The 15,679-nt window shown below is 45.4% G+C and overlaps 1 protein-coding gene across 6 annotated transcripts; it reads left to right on the forward strand.

Moving 5' to 3' along the window:
- The first annotated feature begins 802 nt into the window (after positions 1-802).
- hcfc1a (host cell factor C1a) lies at positions 803-15,235 on the forward strand. 6 transcript variants are annotated; one of them, XM_037448152.2, is made up of 28 exons: positions 1,750-1,843; positions 2,131-2,330; positions 2,891-3,039; positions 3,865-4,025; positions 4,128-4,336; positions 4,559-4,643; positions 4,769-4,875; positions 4,967-5,146; positions 5,253-5,495; positions 5,607-5,755; positions 5,867-6,049; positions 6,130-6,351; positions 6,638-6,742; positions 6,855-7,083; positions 7,376-7,512; positions 7,601-7,748; positions 7,872-8,080; positions 8,740-10,033; positions 10,122-10,294; positions 10,408-10,536; positions 10,643-10,850; positions 10,982-11,263; positions 11,346-11,452; positions 11,533-11,667; positions 11,757-11,942; positions 12,053-12,350; positions 12,618-12,681; positions 12,784-15,235. In XM_037448152.2, exons 1-28 carry the CDS (start codon positions 1,830-1,832, stop codon positions 12,821-12,823), a joined length of 5,646 nt encoding a protein of 1,881 aa, XP_037304049.2. In that variant the 5' UTR covers positions 1,750-1,829; the 3' UTR covers positions 12,824-15,235. The 6 variants fall into 6 exon arrangements, with proteins under 6 accessions (XP_037304047.2, XP_037304048.2, XP_037304049.2 ...); XM_037448154.2 differs by having other exon boundaries at positions 6,855-7,071; XM_037448150.2 differs by lacking the exon at positions 1,750-1,843 and adding an exon at positions 803-973 and having other exon boundaries at positions 5,253-5,755.
- Positions 15,236-15,679: the final 444 nt, after the last annotated feature.

Here is a 15,679-nt window from a genome sequence, read left to right on the forward strand (position 1 = left end):
TTATCAACCTAAGTAGAAATTGAATCAGACTTAATAAGAACTCTTACGTAGGTGTGTGCTGGGTTTTTAAGTTCTAACCGTAGTTCTTTAGTGATTATGTAAATGTTGCTTTTTAATTTTTTATTCCAGTACAATGGTCAATCATTAATTTAATATTTAACTGATGAGAACCATAACCCCCTGATCCTGTTTCTATCTGTGCATTACTTAATTTTATGTTTCGGCACAAAATTTTGCTATCTTTGTTGCAAGAAAGGAACATTGTACATGTGAATTAGACAGGGTGTCCTCTATACTCTTTTTATTTTATTATGCATAACACGTCTTTTAACGTTGAAGTAATAATTAGTGTGCAGAATGAAGTGAAATGAGTTAATTGATGTAGATGGTAATGCAGTACTTGTACCACGAGAGGGCGCAATATAGATGGGTGTGGGCACTGTAAATGTATACCAGCCTTCATTTGAGCGCCCAGCAGCAAAAAGGTGATATTACATTATCATTGTGCATTTATAGGCTTATCTAGGTGGGTTTAGAGGGGAATAAAATTAGCATCGCCCCCTTGATTACAAATAAGTGGGTTCAGCGCGGATGTCGCCATCTTTACTAAGGGACAATAAGCTCGGTGTCGAAACACAACTTGTTGTAATTTTCTGAAACTCCTCATGCATTTGCTTTGCATCGATATAAATTATGATCACTGTGTAGAACATCCATATCATATTCAAAACGACAAGTGGCAAAAACGATTAGCGTTTCTGTCGGAAATGTATAGCGAGCGGCTCTCTGTCGCCATGTTTACTTTGGGTGACGCCAACTCGCTTCCATTTTCCTCCGCCTCTGGTTGTCAAGAAGATGGCAGCTTCCAGGCAGGCATGAGAGGAAATACTTCTTCTAAAATCGAATGAATTTGGATAATTACCTGAAGATAAGACCACATACCCGTGTTTTTGAATTTTCTGCATCGAAATACGTAAGTGAAATTCATAAATATTTGCGCCTTATTCGGTTTGTTATGTTTTGTTGTTGCATACCGCCCGGCCATTTTTCTTGTGGGAGCCGAACTAGGCCGATTTTCGAAAAGATGGCTGCTTCCAGAGACGGCATGAAACATAATAACACTCTGTATATGCAGTTTCCCTCCGCCTAGCTTTGTTTTAGAACTGTTGTTGCAACTCAATTTATATCAGGTAAAATATGCATTTCAGAATACAACGTAGTTACTTTGCATTTAATTGTAATATCTCGCGACGCTTTGACAGATGCCAGCCTTGAGGCTAACGCTGTTAGCTTGTGCAAATTAGAGTGAACAACTAGCCGCTAGCGCTAGCGGAGTATAGCTAACGTTAGAATTCGGATGATAACCATTTAGTTCAAGTGGGCTTAATTGTTTGGAAGATATTCAGTGACCACTGAGGTTGGTTTCATATTAAGCCGCCGCGTCTTAATACGCTTTTGACATTTCTGTAACGTTAATAATTACGTGTAAGCTATTGTGGGGAATGCTACGCTTGTTAGCTACAATATGGCGGCTCCCACAGAGGCATGAAAATAGCCGACTCTTGTTCACTGTTTAAACACAGGATTACGTTTTTTTCGGCAACCACGTACGGTTCTGCTGTGTTGGCCTACTACAACTCAATTGCATTTTTTTGTATTTAGGGGTTTTGCTTGCTGTTGTAGCTAGCTAGCTTTCATCTATTTTTCTTTTTCGTTCGCTTCCGCCATTTCTCAGACGAGCAGTAGCGTTAGCGGGGGTTTGTTTGGTTACAAGATGGCTGCTTCCATGGATTGAATTCAATGGTTACAAACAACCAAGGCACAATTGTATGACAGATTGGATGTATGTATTAGTACAACTGCAACGTCCAACATATACCAGGTGTTATAGACAAGTTTAGAAGTGTTTACTCTGCAGTTATTTGTTTCTTTGCTTGAATGAGTTCACTAACCGTCAGCTAACGTTAACTGCTATCACCGCTAAGCTATCGAGTTGCTACGGCCGCACAATGTTTTTAGAAGTTGGCCAACGTTACGCGGCATAGTCGTCTGCTGACGAGTTTCTGGAGTCGTTAACGTGTGATTACTTAGCAGTTAAGTAAAACGTTGTGTGATTATTTCCTTTGACAGAATCATGTCTGCCCCTGGCTCCGCGGTGTCTGGGACCACGGCGTCGGTTCTGCAGCCGCGGTGGAAACGGGTCCTCGGATGGTCCGGTCCCGTTCCCCGGCCCAGGCACGGGCACAGAGCTGTTGCTATAAAGGAGCTTATGGTTGTCTTTGGCGGTGGAAACGAAGGGATTGTGGACGAATTACATGTATACAACACTGGTAAGACAAACGTTGCTTGTGAAACTTTAGATTCATTCTCGCAGTGAACTTCATGCTTTACTTAACAAATGAGCAGGTGCGAAATTACATACAACTCCTTTTTTCCCCATTGGGTCTTTGCCCTAAAACATCTCTATTTAATATCTATTGAGTAATTCGTGATGTGTAAAACTGTAGCTTACAGGCCTCAGCAGGCCAAGCAAGTCCGTGTCTGGTTATGTTTGGCCCCCTCTACTGGGTAAAGCCTGTTAATGCCCGTTAAAAAAGGCGGGCTAAAATAAAATGGATGATGCTGGTTGGTTTAAGAACATCCTCTGCCCCAATTCCCTGCACATAAACCAATAAGGACCTATAAATTCAGCAGATTTCATTTATATATCCCTATCCTTAAATGCTGATTGTGGTTTATGTATAATGGTCATAAGAGAGTTGTACCTAGCTTGTATCAGAGACTCACGGCCATGTATAGTTCATAACATTAACTCCCCCCATCATTTTAATAACTTCATACGAGTAAGCCTCAGCATCTAACTAATTTCATTATTTGTTTATTTTTCTAGCAACAAACCAGTGGTTTATCCCAGCGGTTCGTGGTGATATTCCACCTGGATGTGCTGCATATGGTTTTGTCTGTGATGGCACTAGATTGCTGGTGTTTGGTGGAATGGTGGAGTACGGAAAGTACAGCAACGATCTCTACGAACTACAGGTAATGTGTCTTTAATTACATATCGGAATTAATCAACATTGTGGTATTATTTTTTTGTTAGACGTATTTTTGTGTTGAAGTTTATACTAGCATAAAATGGATATGAATATTCTTACTTGACAAACAAATGTCGTGTTCATATTTTAGGATCAAAGCAAAGTTGGACTTATCACAGTACATTTTAATGGCTTTTCAGCAGAAAAAGAGTTTGAAATCAGTCTGGAATGTATATTTTTAAGTTATGGTGTAGCTTTTAATATCAGTAGAGGAACAGGCAAAATACAAATCAAACTCATCATTGTAACTTGTAAGTTTCACTGCTGTGCATGTAAATGTACTCCATGCAGTCCAGCTATACACAGTGATAGTAAGCCATTGAACATGAAAACAGGAATCTTGATTCATCAAATGAAGACTGGTATGTGTGTGTTGCATAGTTGTGGGGAGGGGTCTATTCATTCTGTCTGTGCACTTCCGATAATTGGATTAAATTACATAAGCAGAACAAAGTTTCAATCCGGCGTCTAAGAAAAAAATGATGCACATTATTCTCAGTTATTTAAGTGATTCAGAGTTTAGAGGGTTCACCAAGTACAAGAAAGTACTTTGAAGTAAGTACATAAGTCAGTTATTCTTCTGACAAGTGCACTGTGTCAATCTTGTGTCTTCATTGTAGTTCAGTCTTCACAATGAAGGGTGTTTAAGTGGTAAATAGGTTTCCTGATGAGGACATTAAATATGTTCCAATCAGGGTAATGTTGACCAGAGTCCAGTTCTGAAGTAACTAGGATAATATGTTATTTTGACCATGTTTTTTTGTTGCAGGCCAGCAGATGGGAATGGAAAAAGTTAAAAGCAAAAAACCCGAAGAACGGTCCCCCTCCTTGTCCTCGTCTCGGCCACAGTTTCTCGTTGGTTGGGAACAAATGCTACTTGTTTGGTGGACTAGCCAATGATAGCGAAGACCCCAAAAACAACATTCCCAGGTACAGCTGTGGTTCCAGCATGGCCCTTTTTTGCACAAGATGTGTCAGGTCATCCTTTAACCATCAATATGAATGTAATTTCTTTCTGTTTTTAATTTTTAGATACCTGAATGACCTGTACACACTTGAGCTTCGCGCAGGCTCCAGTGTGGTAGGATGGGATATCCCAATCACATATGGCGTTCTGCCTCCTCCTCGGGAGAGCCACACTGCTGTTGTATACACAGAAAAGACAAGCAGGAAATCTCGCCTGATAATCTATGGAGGGATGAGTGGTTGTCGCCTTGGGGACCTGTGGACACTTGATATTGGTAGGTGGCTAGAAGCATGAAAGTGTGGCTATTTATACCTATTCAGAACAACAGGAGTTGAGCATCGTCACTCTCAGAGTACCACACCGTTAGAGAGGGGTAAAAATTCAGTGTTCCACAATGATGCTTGAGAGTAGGCCTTGTATGAGGCACTTGAATTGGATTTTAGTTGCATTAAAAAGGGCTTTTTTGTAAATTCCTACTGCTCATCATTGTCAACAGATACCCTGACATGGAACAAACCATCCGTAAACGGGACAGCACCGCTCCCCAGAAGTCTTCACTCTGCCACCACCATCACAAACAAGTGAGACAGCTGCTTCACCTGAACAGTTGCACATTGAGTGTTGCATTTAATCATGTCAGAACTCTGAGAAGATCCAGGTGTGTTGGTAGCAGCATCTCACTGATTTTTTTCCCCTCAATGTGCAGGATGTATGTTTTTGGAGGATGGGTTCCATTGGTAATGGATGATGTCAAAGTGGCCACGCATGAGAAGGAGTGGAAGTGCACCAACACTCTTGCCTGCCTGAATCTAGGTTTGTTTAACTCCGTATTCATCACACTTAGTCTCAATTAGAAGAGGTTTGAGCAAAACGGTTAATATCTGTACCACGTGTTTGTCTGTAGACGCCATGTGTTGGGAGACAGTACTGATGGATACTCTTGAAGACAACATCCCTCGGGCCCGTGCTGGCCACTGTGCTGTGGCCATCAACTCTAGACTCTATGTATGGAGCGGCCGCGACGGTTATCGTAAAGCCTGGAACAACCAAGTCTGTTGTAAAGATCTATGGTACTTGGAAACCGGTAAGAACACCTGTACATGGTTTTTGCCCTTCTTGAAGGGATTTCTGTGGGTTTGGTTGTCAAATAGTGTGAATGTCGTTTAATGTCTCGTCCTCCACCTCCCCAGAGCGGCCACATGCCCCTGCTAGGGTGCAGTTAGTTCGTGCCAACACAAACTCTCTTGAGGTTAGCTGGGGCGCAGTCTCAACTGCCGACACCTACTTACTGCAGCTGCAGAAATATGACATCCCTGCAACTCCAGCTGCAGCCTCGCCAGTCATGAGTGCCAGTCCCGTGCAGCCTTTGAACTCTCCAAAGAGCCCTGCACCGGTGGCAGCAGCATCCTCTGCTCAAAGCTTACCCCAGACAGGTATTATAGTGACCGACGATTCCTCTTTTCAAGCTATGTTGTTTGCACTAAAAGAAGAAAAACTAATTAATTGCAAAACAAAGTTTGATCGTCTCTTCTCTTATGTGACAGCTGTCTTAAAGGTTGCAGCTCAACAGTCTGCCACAGGCACGTCTGTTGTCACAGTCCGCCCCAGCCAGCCTGGGAAATCTCCCGTCACAGTGACATCCCTTCCACCAGGTGTCCGTATGGTGATGCCGGCGCAGACCACCCAGGGATCGGTATGAGGCGCAATCATCATTGATCATATTGAAGTTTTTCTTCTGCAGTAAATAAAAATGATCAGACAAGTACATGGGTCTAATAATGCGTTTTCTTGTTTGCATTTTCAGCCAATTGGTAGTAGCCCTCAGATGAGCGGCATGGCAGCTTTGGCTGCAGCAGCTGCTGCAACACAGAAGATCCCGCCCTCTTCTGCAGGAACTGTCCTAAATGTTCCTGCAGGGGCCACCATTCTCAAAACAGTAGCTGTTTCGCCTGGCACAACCACAATGAAAATGGCATCTCCACTTATGGTAGAGATCTCACTTAACATTCTTTTCAAATATTGTGTGCATTCTGTCTGTCAATTCTGAAAATAACTTTGTGCTTTTAGGTCAGTAACCCGGCTACTCGAATGCTGAAGACTGCTGCAGCCCAGGTGGGCACAGGGACTGCGTCCTCTCCCACCAACACCAGACCCATCATCACTGTGCACAAGTCTGGTGCAGTCACAGTGGCTCAGCAGGCCCAGGTGGTAACCACGGTGGTGGGTGGGGTCACTAAGACAATCACCCTGGTCAAGAGTCCCCTCACCATGGGGAGCGGCGGCACATTGGTAAGAGAGTAGAACAGTAAACAACTCTGGTAGCACCCTTTAGCACTTTCACAGGCTGTAAACCATAGTTTTTGTTATATGCATTTTTCAAACAAATGCTTTTTAGTTTTTTTCCCCTCTTTAGTCCCAATATGTTGACAACATGCACTGAGCTTTAACTAGGTGGGGGGAGGTGGAAAGTAAAGTTCAGACTAACTGACTAGTGGGTCAGTTTTCCACTAACGTCCACTGTGCTGTCCAGTGTTACCTGGTGACTAATGAACACAAATGTCTCCTATTTTGGCAGATTTCCAACCTTGGCAAGATGATGTCTGTGGTACAAACCAAGCCAGTGCAGACATCCGCTATCACAGGCCAGGCGTCTACTAACCCTCTTACACAGCTCATACAGGTCAGAAATATGCATGAGTGCTGGGGAAAAAACAGGCGGTAGCTTAAAACTCCTTAGAAGTACACCAGGTGTTTCTCCAAATGGTTTATATAATATGTGCCTCTCCTCCCAGACAAAGGGTCCCCTCCCAGCCGGCACCATCCTGAAGCTGGTGACCTCTGCTGATGGCAAGCCCACCACCATCATCACCACTTCCCAGGCAGGGGGCACAGGAAACAAGCCCCATATCCTCAACATCAGTGGCGTCTCTCCTAGCACCACTAAGCAGGGCACCACCATCATCAAGACTATCCCTATGTCGGCTCTCATGTCCCAGTCTGGAGCTACAGGTCTAAACTCACGCAAGTTTACATTCTTAACTCCTTATCACAACGGGCAGCACATTTATGACATGAAAGTAGTACAAAAATCGTGACGTTTGCAGCTAAACCTGAATCAGATGAACACCTGGACCAGAAATTTGCTGGTGGGATTTTCAGCTGAGCAGTGGTTATATGCCACAACAGAAGTAGTAATAATGCAGTCTGGCATCAGTGTTACTAAAAACAAAATTGTATTATCTGCCGTCTGGTATTTGGATGAAGTTATCGTAATCTAATTTAAATTAACTTGAGGCACACATGTCTTTTGTAGGTGTGACCAGCAGTGGAGGCATGAAATCGCCAATCACAATCCTCACCACAAAGGTGATGACCACCGGAACCCCTGGCAAAATAATCACTGCAATGCCCAAACTGGGCACTGCAGCTGGCCAACAGGGATTGACACAGGTAATCCGACTGTTAGCTGGCAGAAGTCTTTCAAGCAATCATTGTTTATGTTTCCTGTAAGGACACTAATCCTGAACTATTCCTCTAGGTGGTTTTGAAGGGTGCGCCGGGTCAACCTGGCACTATTTTGCGCACAGTGCCTATGAGCACAGTCGGTGGTGTTCGACTTGTTACACCAGTGACCGTATCCGCTGTCAAGCCTACTGTCACCACTCTGGTTGTCAAGGGGACCACTGGTAAGAATAACAGTTTTTTGTGTTCTATTTCTGATGATTTCTTTTGAGATCACATTAATATGTTATTACACAGTTAGCTCTTAGTTTTATACACTTAGCCGTTTTGTGTTGTCTTCCTTCCAGGTGTCACCACTCTTGGTACGGTCTCCTCAAGTCTGGCAGGAGGCACAGTGGACAGTTCCAACGCCTCTCTGGCCACCCCCATCACCACACTGGGAACCATCGCTACTCTGTCCAGCCAGGTCATCAGCCAAGCTGCCATAACTGTTTCAGCTCCTCAGACCAACCTGACTTCTGTCTCCACATTGCCCTCGTCTACCATGGCGGTGCAAGTAAGACACGGCAGATCATTGTCTTTAGCATTGTAATCATTGTGGCAGCACTACGCGCCAAAACCTTAATTACTACATTAAACATTAGGAAAAATATTGTAGCTGTGGTGTTAAATGCCCATTTCTGTTATCACAAAGGTACCACCAGACTAATGGTACGTTCACACCGAACGCGTCACCAGTGTTTTGCGCGACAGGATTACATACAAAGCCTATGCACAGACGCAATGATGCTGGAGGGACGCAAATTTCTCGCAGCACCTTCCGCAAACTCGCAATTCCAGACAAAGTTGTCGAAACGCAGGAAACGTGAAAGTTGAAATATTCAGCTACAAAACCACAGATGCTGCAACGCGATGCTATTTAGTACAAAAACAACAACAAAAGTTTGAATGTCCGACGTGAGTAGGACTTTCGGGGGGTTGATGTGGAGGAAAATCAATGGCGAAAAGTTGATCTTTCAGGATCATAAACTACACCCCCTCTCCATTGCATCGTTGTGAATACGCGATACACGCAAAAGTACTTTGAGAGTCCTGCGGTGCGTTTAGGGCGTTTGACACATTCGCGTAGCATAACAATGTGTTAAGGAGAGGGTAGAAAAGGACTTTCATTTGAGCTGTATGACTAGAAGATAACTTGAACTGTCTTTTGTCTAGAACCAGCCCACCCAGGTGACTTTGATCACAACTCCCAGTGGCGTAGAAGCTCAACCAGTGCAGGATCTACCAGTGTCCATCCTTGCTTCACCAACCTCTGAGCAGCCCAGCTCTTCTGAGGCTGGAGCAGCTGGTGAAGGCTCTGGAACCGTCACCCTGGTCTGCTCCAACCCGCCATGTGAAACCCACGAGACAGGAACTACCAACACAGCGACCACCTCTTCGGCCTCCATGGGAGCAGGACAGGTCTGTTCTAACCCGCCCTGCGAGACTCACGAGACTGGAACCACCAACACCTCCACCATCTCCTCTGCTGCAATGGGAGCAGGACAAGTGTGTTCCAACCCACCGTGTGAGACCCACGAAACCGGCACCACCAACACCGCCACAACTGCATCATCAAACATGTCTGCGCCGCGCATGTGCTCGAACCCACCATGCGAAACCCAAGAAACTGGAACTAACACAGCCACCACAGCGTCTGCTAACAAGGAAGAAGTTCAGCATCAGTGTTCCAACCCACCATGTGAGACCCACGTAACCGGCACCACCAACACAGCCACCCAATCATCATCTAACATGAACACAAATGAGACGACGACAACCGCGCAGAGGGTGTCCTCCAACCCACCCTACGAAACGCACAAGACTGGAACCACCAACTCCCAGTCCACAGCCTCCTCCAACATGGGAAGCGACCAGACCACCACATCGACCGGCCAGGTCCAGAGGGTGTGCTCCAACCCACCCTATGAAGCACACAAGACTGGAACCACCAACTCCCAGTCCACAGCCTCCTCCAACATGGGAAGCGACCAGACCAGAACATCCACAGGCCAGGTCCAGATGGTGTCCTCCAACCCACCCTGTGAAACACACAAGACAGGGACCACCAACACCCAGTCCACAGCCTCCTCCAACATGGGAAGTGACCAGACCAGTACATCCACAGGCCAGGTCCAGATGGTGTGCTCCAACCCACCCTGTGAAACACACGAGACTGGGACCACCAACACCCAGTCCACATCCACCTCCAACATGGGAGGCAACCAGACCAGTACAGCCACAGGCCAGGTCGAGAAGGTGTGCTCCAACCCACCCTGTGAAACACACGAGACTGGGACCACCAACACCCAGTCCACATCCACCTCCAACATGGGAGGCAACCAGACCAGTTCAGCCACAGGCCAGGTCGAGAGGGTGTGCTCCAACCCACCCTGTGAAACACATGAAACGGGTACAACTGCCACAGCCACCACTGCCACCTGCAACATGGAGACTGGTGAAGGCACAGGTATAACCAACTTTAGTGTAATTGATAGCAAAGTAAATGTATTGGTTGGAAGGCCAATTTAAATTGCGTTTTTTGTGTCCATCATCAGCCCAGCAGACAGAGGAGGGAGCGGAAAGTACCAGCAGCCTAGAAGTTAATGCAGCCCCCGCCCCCACTTCCAACACCACTGCAGCAGCTGCAGCTGGCATGGTTACCACAACTCAGGGCAGGGCCATCACCACTGTCACTCAATCAACACCAGCCCCTGGACCCTCTGTGCCAGTAAGAAATTAACGAGTGATCTAACCTCTGCCGAGTTATGGTTATCTGAGCAGATGTCTTCCTGAAACCTAATTTCTCATTGCGACCCAATCCAAATCTTTGTTTCTCTCCAGTCGATCTCATCGATCACAGAGGGTGTGAGTACTGCTGCCAGCTCCACAGAGGAACCCATGCAAACTGATGAGACTGCAACAACAGATGGTGTAGAGGAGGGAGCCAGCGCTATGGTGACACAAGCAGAGGTAATAAAAAAAATGTGTTTGATATGTCCAAAGGCAGTGTCTGCTCAAAAGTCCATTGAATCAAATATGTGAATGAGTATATATTACCTTTTTAATGTGTCCTCAGGGAGATGCAGCCACCGCTGCCACCTTGAATCTGCCCTCAGAGCTAATGTCTGAGGGTCAGGGCGCCACTCTCATGGTGACGGGGCTGTCGGACGAGGAGCTAGCTGTGACTGCAGCAGCGGAGGCCGCTGCACAGGCAGCAGCCACTGAAGAAGCCCAGGCCCTCGCTATCCAGGCTGTCCTCCAGGCTGCCCAGCAAGCAGTAATGAGTGAGTTTAGTCATATTCAGAGTTCCGTGCTTGATTTGGTTTTTACATGTATTGTCTGCCTTCCAGAATGGAACGATTCATCCATTCATGCTGTCAATGTCCAAATTCTTCAATATATCCCCTGTTTATAGATGAGGGCGATTCCACTGGAGAGAACCAGCAGCCCACCACCATCCCCATCATGTTAACCCAACAGGAGCTTGCAGCACTGGTCCATCAGCAGCAGCAGCTGCAGATGCAGGAAGCTCAGGCTGCAGCCCAGCAGGCCAGTGTGGACGCAAGTTTGCCCACTGAGGGCCTCGCCCCCGCCGACAGCCTCAACGACCCCTCGGTCGAGAGCAACGGGCACAATGAGATGGCTGCGGCAGTCACCAGCGCCGTAGCTTCACTTCTCCCGCGTACCACCGCTGAGAGTAAGACCCATTGCTTCTTCTGACCGTTACTTTTGCTTTGACTTTCAACCGAGTTTGACTTTTTTCCTTTGTAACTTCACAGCACTCATTCCATCAAGCACATTTGCACCCTGTGTATCGGTGGCGAGTCCTGCCAAGCTGCAAGCAGCGGCCGCTCTAGCGGAGGTCGCCAATGGGATCGTGGGGGAGGTGAGTTATCAGACTCTTAAGATGTCTTGGTCAAACAGAAGAGAAATTAAATTTCTACTTTTTGTTTTATTTCCTTGCAGAAGCAAGCCCCTCAACCAACCCCAGTGAAGCCTGTTGTAAAGAAAGAGAACCAGTGGTTTGATGTTGGAATTGTGAAAGTGACAAATATGGTCGTCACACACTTCTATATGCCAGGAGACAGTTCTCAAGGAGATGTAAGTATTTGTTTTCAGCAGGCTTTTTTCCTGCTTCGATGACGTCTTGTTGACGTGCTCAGTGCATCTCTAATCTTTTGTGTTTTCAGGACGACTCTGGCGTCATGCCAGACTACGGCCAGATGAAGAAAATGGAGCTGCAGCCCGGCACGGCTTACAAGTTCCGTGTTGCCGGAATCAACGCTTGTGGCCGCGGGGCTTTCTCTGAGATATCCGCCTTCAAGACCTGCCTACCAGGCTTCCCAGGGGCACCTTGCGCCATCAAAATCAGCAAGGTAAACCCTCCAGTGAAAGCCCCGTTCCCGTCTTCCCGTTGTGCCTCCAGATGTCCTTGTCAGCTGCGCTCTCAGCCACCTGGTAGTTATTGTCCACTTTCACCCTGCAGAGCCCGGACGGTGCCCACCTGACCTGGGAGCCGCCCTCTGTGACGTCCGGGAAGATCATTGAGTACTCTGTGTACCTCGCCATCCAGAGCAACCAGACCGCCGAGGCTAAGGCCTCCACCCCGGCCCAGCTAGCCTTCATGCGTGTGTACTGTGGACCCAACCCATCCTGCTTGGTGCAGTCGTCCAGCCTCTCCAACGCCCACATTGACTACACCACCAAGCCAGCCATCATCTTCCGCATCGCGGCCCGCAACGAGAAGGGCTACGGTCCCGCCACCCAAGTCCGATGGCTGCAAGGTGAGCACCCACCTGGCTTCCAAGCGGACTGGTGGAATCATTTAGGACATACAGGAGGTCGTTCCAACCCATTGCAGTGAGACGTTACAAAAAATCTGGCCAAATTAATTGGCGCAGTGTTACACTATTGTTGGTTGGTTCTGCTGCATCTTTTGCCTGTTGTTTATTTAGTAGAAAAAGCCTCCCCCTCCAGAGTTAATAAAGTAACTATCTGCATTGTTGGATAAAGAAATGTATTTCCAATGTTTTCTACTTTTTTTCTACTAGAATCCGGCAAAGACGCCGCCTCTGCAAAACCGGCCGCCAAAAGACCAGGCACCTCTCCTGATACGTAAGTACAGTGTCCACGTTTCACACAGGCTTGACGTTAACACTGCACTGATGAATGAAACCTGAAATAATACTAATTCTGGTTTTATGTGTGTCCTTGCAGCAAGTCTACTGGTCCAAAGAAAGCAAGGACGGACCAGTGAGGTTGCCCAGAGACCCCTACCCGTCTTTTGTCCTTTTTTTCCACTCGCTGTCCTTTTTATCAGGAAGACTGACCTTCACCCTTCATCCTCATCCTAGTCTCATCCTCCACCCTCAAGTCTCAATTCAAGACGGCAATGGAGGCAAAACAAGCGTATGATGCCGAGATGAAAGTCAATCTGAGATGTTTCTGTAGATAAAAAAAAACTCCTTCCTCCTCGTTATGTTGGTTGTACTATTTTTATAGCAACACAAACTTAGAAGCACATTACCTTTTTTCAGTCACATCCCCTCCTATCGTTTAACATTTACTTTTGGCTTATTTCAGTAGTTAAGCAGTGTAGAGAAGAATTTCCATCTTTCACAAATGGGAAGCCAGCTCGAGCTCACTCTTATCTTTTGTTTTTTTGTGTTGTAAATCCTTGGGGGATGTAGAGAGAGACTACACCAGTTGATGTACAGTGTTGAAACAGGCTGTGGAGGCATGAGTTTAGCTGAGAGGAAACATCGGTATGGATACAAATAAAGCACTTGTCCTCAGCGACAGAGGACATCATTCTTTTCCTTCCTTTTTTTTTTTTGGTCAAAACAAATTTGCTTCATTGAGAACCACGTCTGTATTCATCGTGCTGGACTCCAGTCTCCTGTAAATGTCATCAATGTGCGCTTTTGACCCCAAGATGAGGACTGTTGGCAGACACTTCAAAGTGGACAAAAAAAAACGACGAAGAGATTTGTAGAAAATGAATGACTCACTTGCTCGAACTGAGACTTGCAGCACACACAAACACACACAAAAATCCTCCCAAAAAATTAGCAAGCAGCAAGATCTTTTGTGTAGTTTATTTTTGTATTTTTTAAGCATTTTTTCCCCTCCTGCGTGTGTATGTCGTGTGCATTTTTAAAAACATCACCTTTTTTTAAACAGTTGTTCATCCCCCATAGTTTGTGTTGGTGGGAAGATTGGTGGCTGTGTTGTGGTTGCCGCTCACTTTTTAAAAATCTTTATTAAGTTGGTTCTATGTTCTTGTTCACAGAAGGTAACAAAAGAGAGATGAACTTTTGTATTTGTTCCAAGTAGAACCCACAGAGGTTATAGGACTGAAGGGAACTTTGAAGTGGACCCAGAGAGAGATTTTACTTTGTTTACTACTCAACGCTTGTGTTGCTTTGTTTGCCAAACGTGGAATTTGCCGGGTATGAGGAAAACATCTGGTCTTATCGTACCTTACCCGCCCAAAACATCCTGATCAGTTGTCCTGCCCTTTTTATGCTCATGAATGTGGCGTCTCACCTCTTTAATTTTTAGAATGGCAAATTATATTAGTCTACGTATTTTCCCTTTCCTATTGATGTATGTGAATCCATTTAATAAATTTTAACTTTTGTTTTCCTTCCACGGCTCTGTATTTCAGACTATTGATGGTGTGCAGCTTACTGTGACGCGTTAGCCTGTATGTCTTTGGAATGGGGATGTCTCGGGAAGAAAGCTTACGTAGTCGGAGTGTACTCACTTGTAAATTAGTTCCTACATAGAACAAGAATAAAACAAACAAAAAAAACTACAATATCTTGGCCTTTTATATAATTACCCGTAACACACATTTTACATGTTGGTCATCTCTTGATTGCCTTTTGTGTCTTCTAAAAGAAACCTATGTATATATTATAATGTTTCTTTTAGAAGCTGTGTGTGTCTCCCTGATGGTTTTGATTTGATTTGCTTCTGTTGAGCTGATTCACTGTACGAGTCTGAATCACTGATGGTTTCATTACGGTATAAGAAGTTGTACAGGGAGGACGTTTCTGACTGGACATGAGTGTATATCTACTTTGTAAGAGCAGATTCAGTTATGGTAACGGCCAGGAACATCAGAGCCAAGGTTTTTGCTTGCCGCCTTTTTTCTGACGGGCGCCTTGGTTTCCATTTGTGGTTTCGTCCCTTATTTCTTACAAAAAAAATGACTTCTCTCATATGCATTCATAATTTGTGTGTGTCAGTTCGTCTGTTGAACAAAACTAGACATGCATGCAAAAGCAGTGTATTTTAGTAGTGATGCCTTAAGTTAGACCATAAACTGGTTCTCAGAAAAAGTAAAAAAACATTTAATGAGTTTGTTCCTCGCTCCATGTGGTATACAATTGTGTCCTTTCCTTCCACAGCACCTTGGCGGGGTCACTATTTTTGCACCCTCGTTAGATAGGTTGTCATCAGCAGTGCCGAGGTCTCTGAACTCTACCTCCCACACTGGGACAAGCGCTGCTCTCAGCATTCACAGGTGTTGCGAGTTTCTCTCGGCTCTTTGCAGGTTATCTGGAAATGTCCTGTATTTTCCAATGTTTGTTTTTTTTGTACTGTAGGGAGTAATGTATCTTTTATCATCAAAAAATAAAGATGTTAAACATAAACATGAGACTAGGCTGCCGCGTATTTCTTTCTCGCAGCAAAGATTCAAAAGGCACCAGAATCCGCTGCTGTAAAGCCGCTTCAGGGACGGCTTCCTTTGCGGAGTGCTCCGCTCCTATTGGCTCACACCACTGCCGGGCCTTGCTGACTGGCACCTGCAGAGGCCACAGAGGTCACAGTGCAAGCATCAAACAGTGCTGACCACTGTGGCAAAGCAAATAGTTCAATGTTTTACCTGTATGATACATTTGCTGTTAGCGAAGAAAATATTTTCATTATTGATCCATCATCCAACTATTTTCTAAGTGAATCTATTAACCTGCCAGCAGAGTGTTACTGTTAATTTAACTTTAATTAATTACTAATACGAACTTCCAAAAGACAGCTGTCACAACCACATCTCTTCCACACTTTATGAACATTTATCCCGGCTTCTCAGGTCCGTCTTGTT

Source organism: Pungitius pungitius, chromosome 8, assembly GCF_949316345.1.
Source record: "Pungitius pungitius chromosome 8, fPunPun2.1, whole genome shotgun sequence".
In the NCBI taxonomy this organism is placed as follows: Eukaryota; Metazoa; Chordata; class Actinopteri; order Perciformes; family Gasterosteidae; genus Pungitius; species Pungitius pungitius.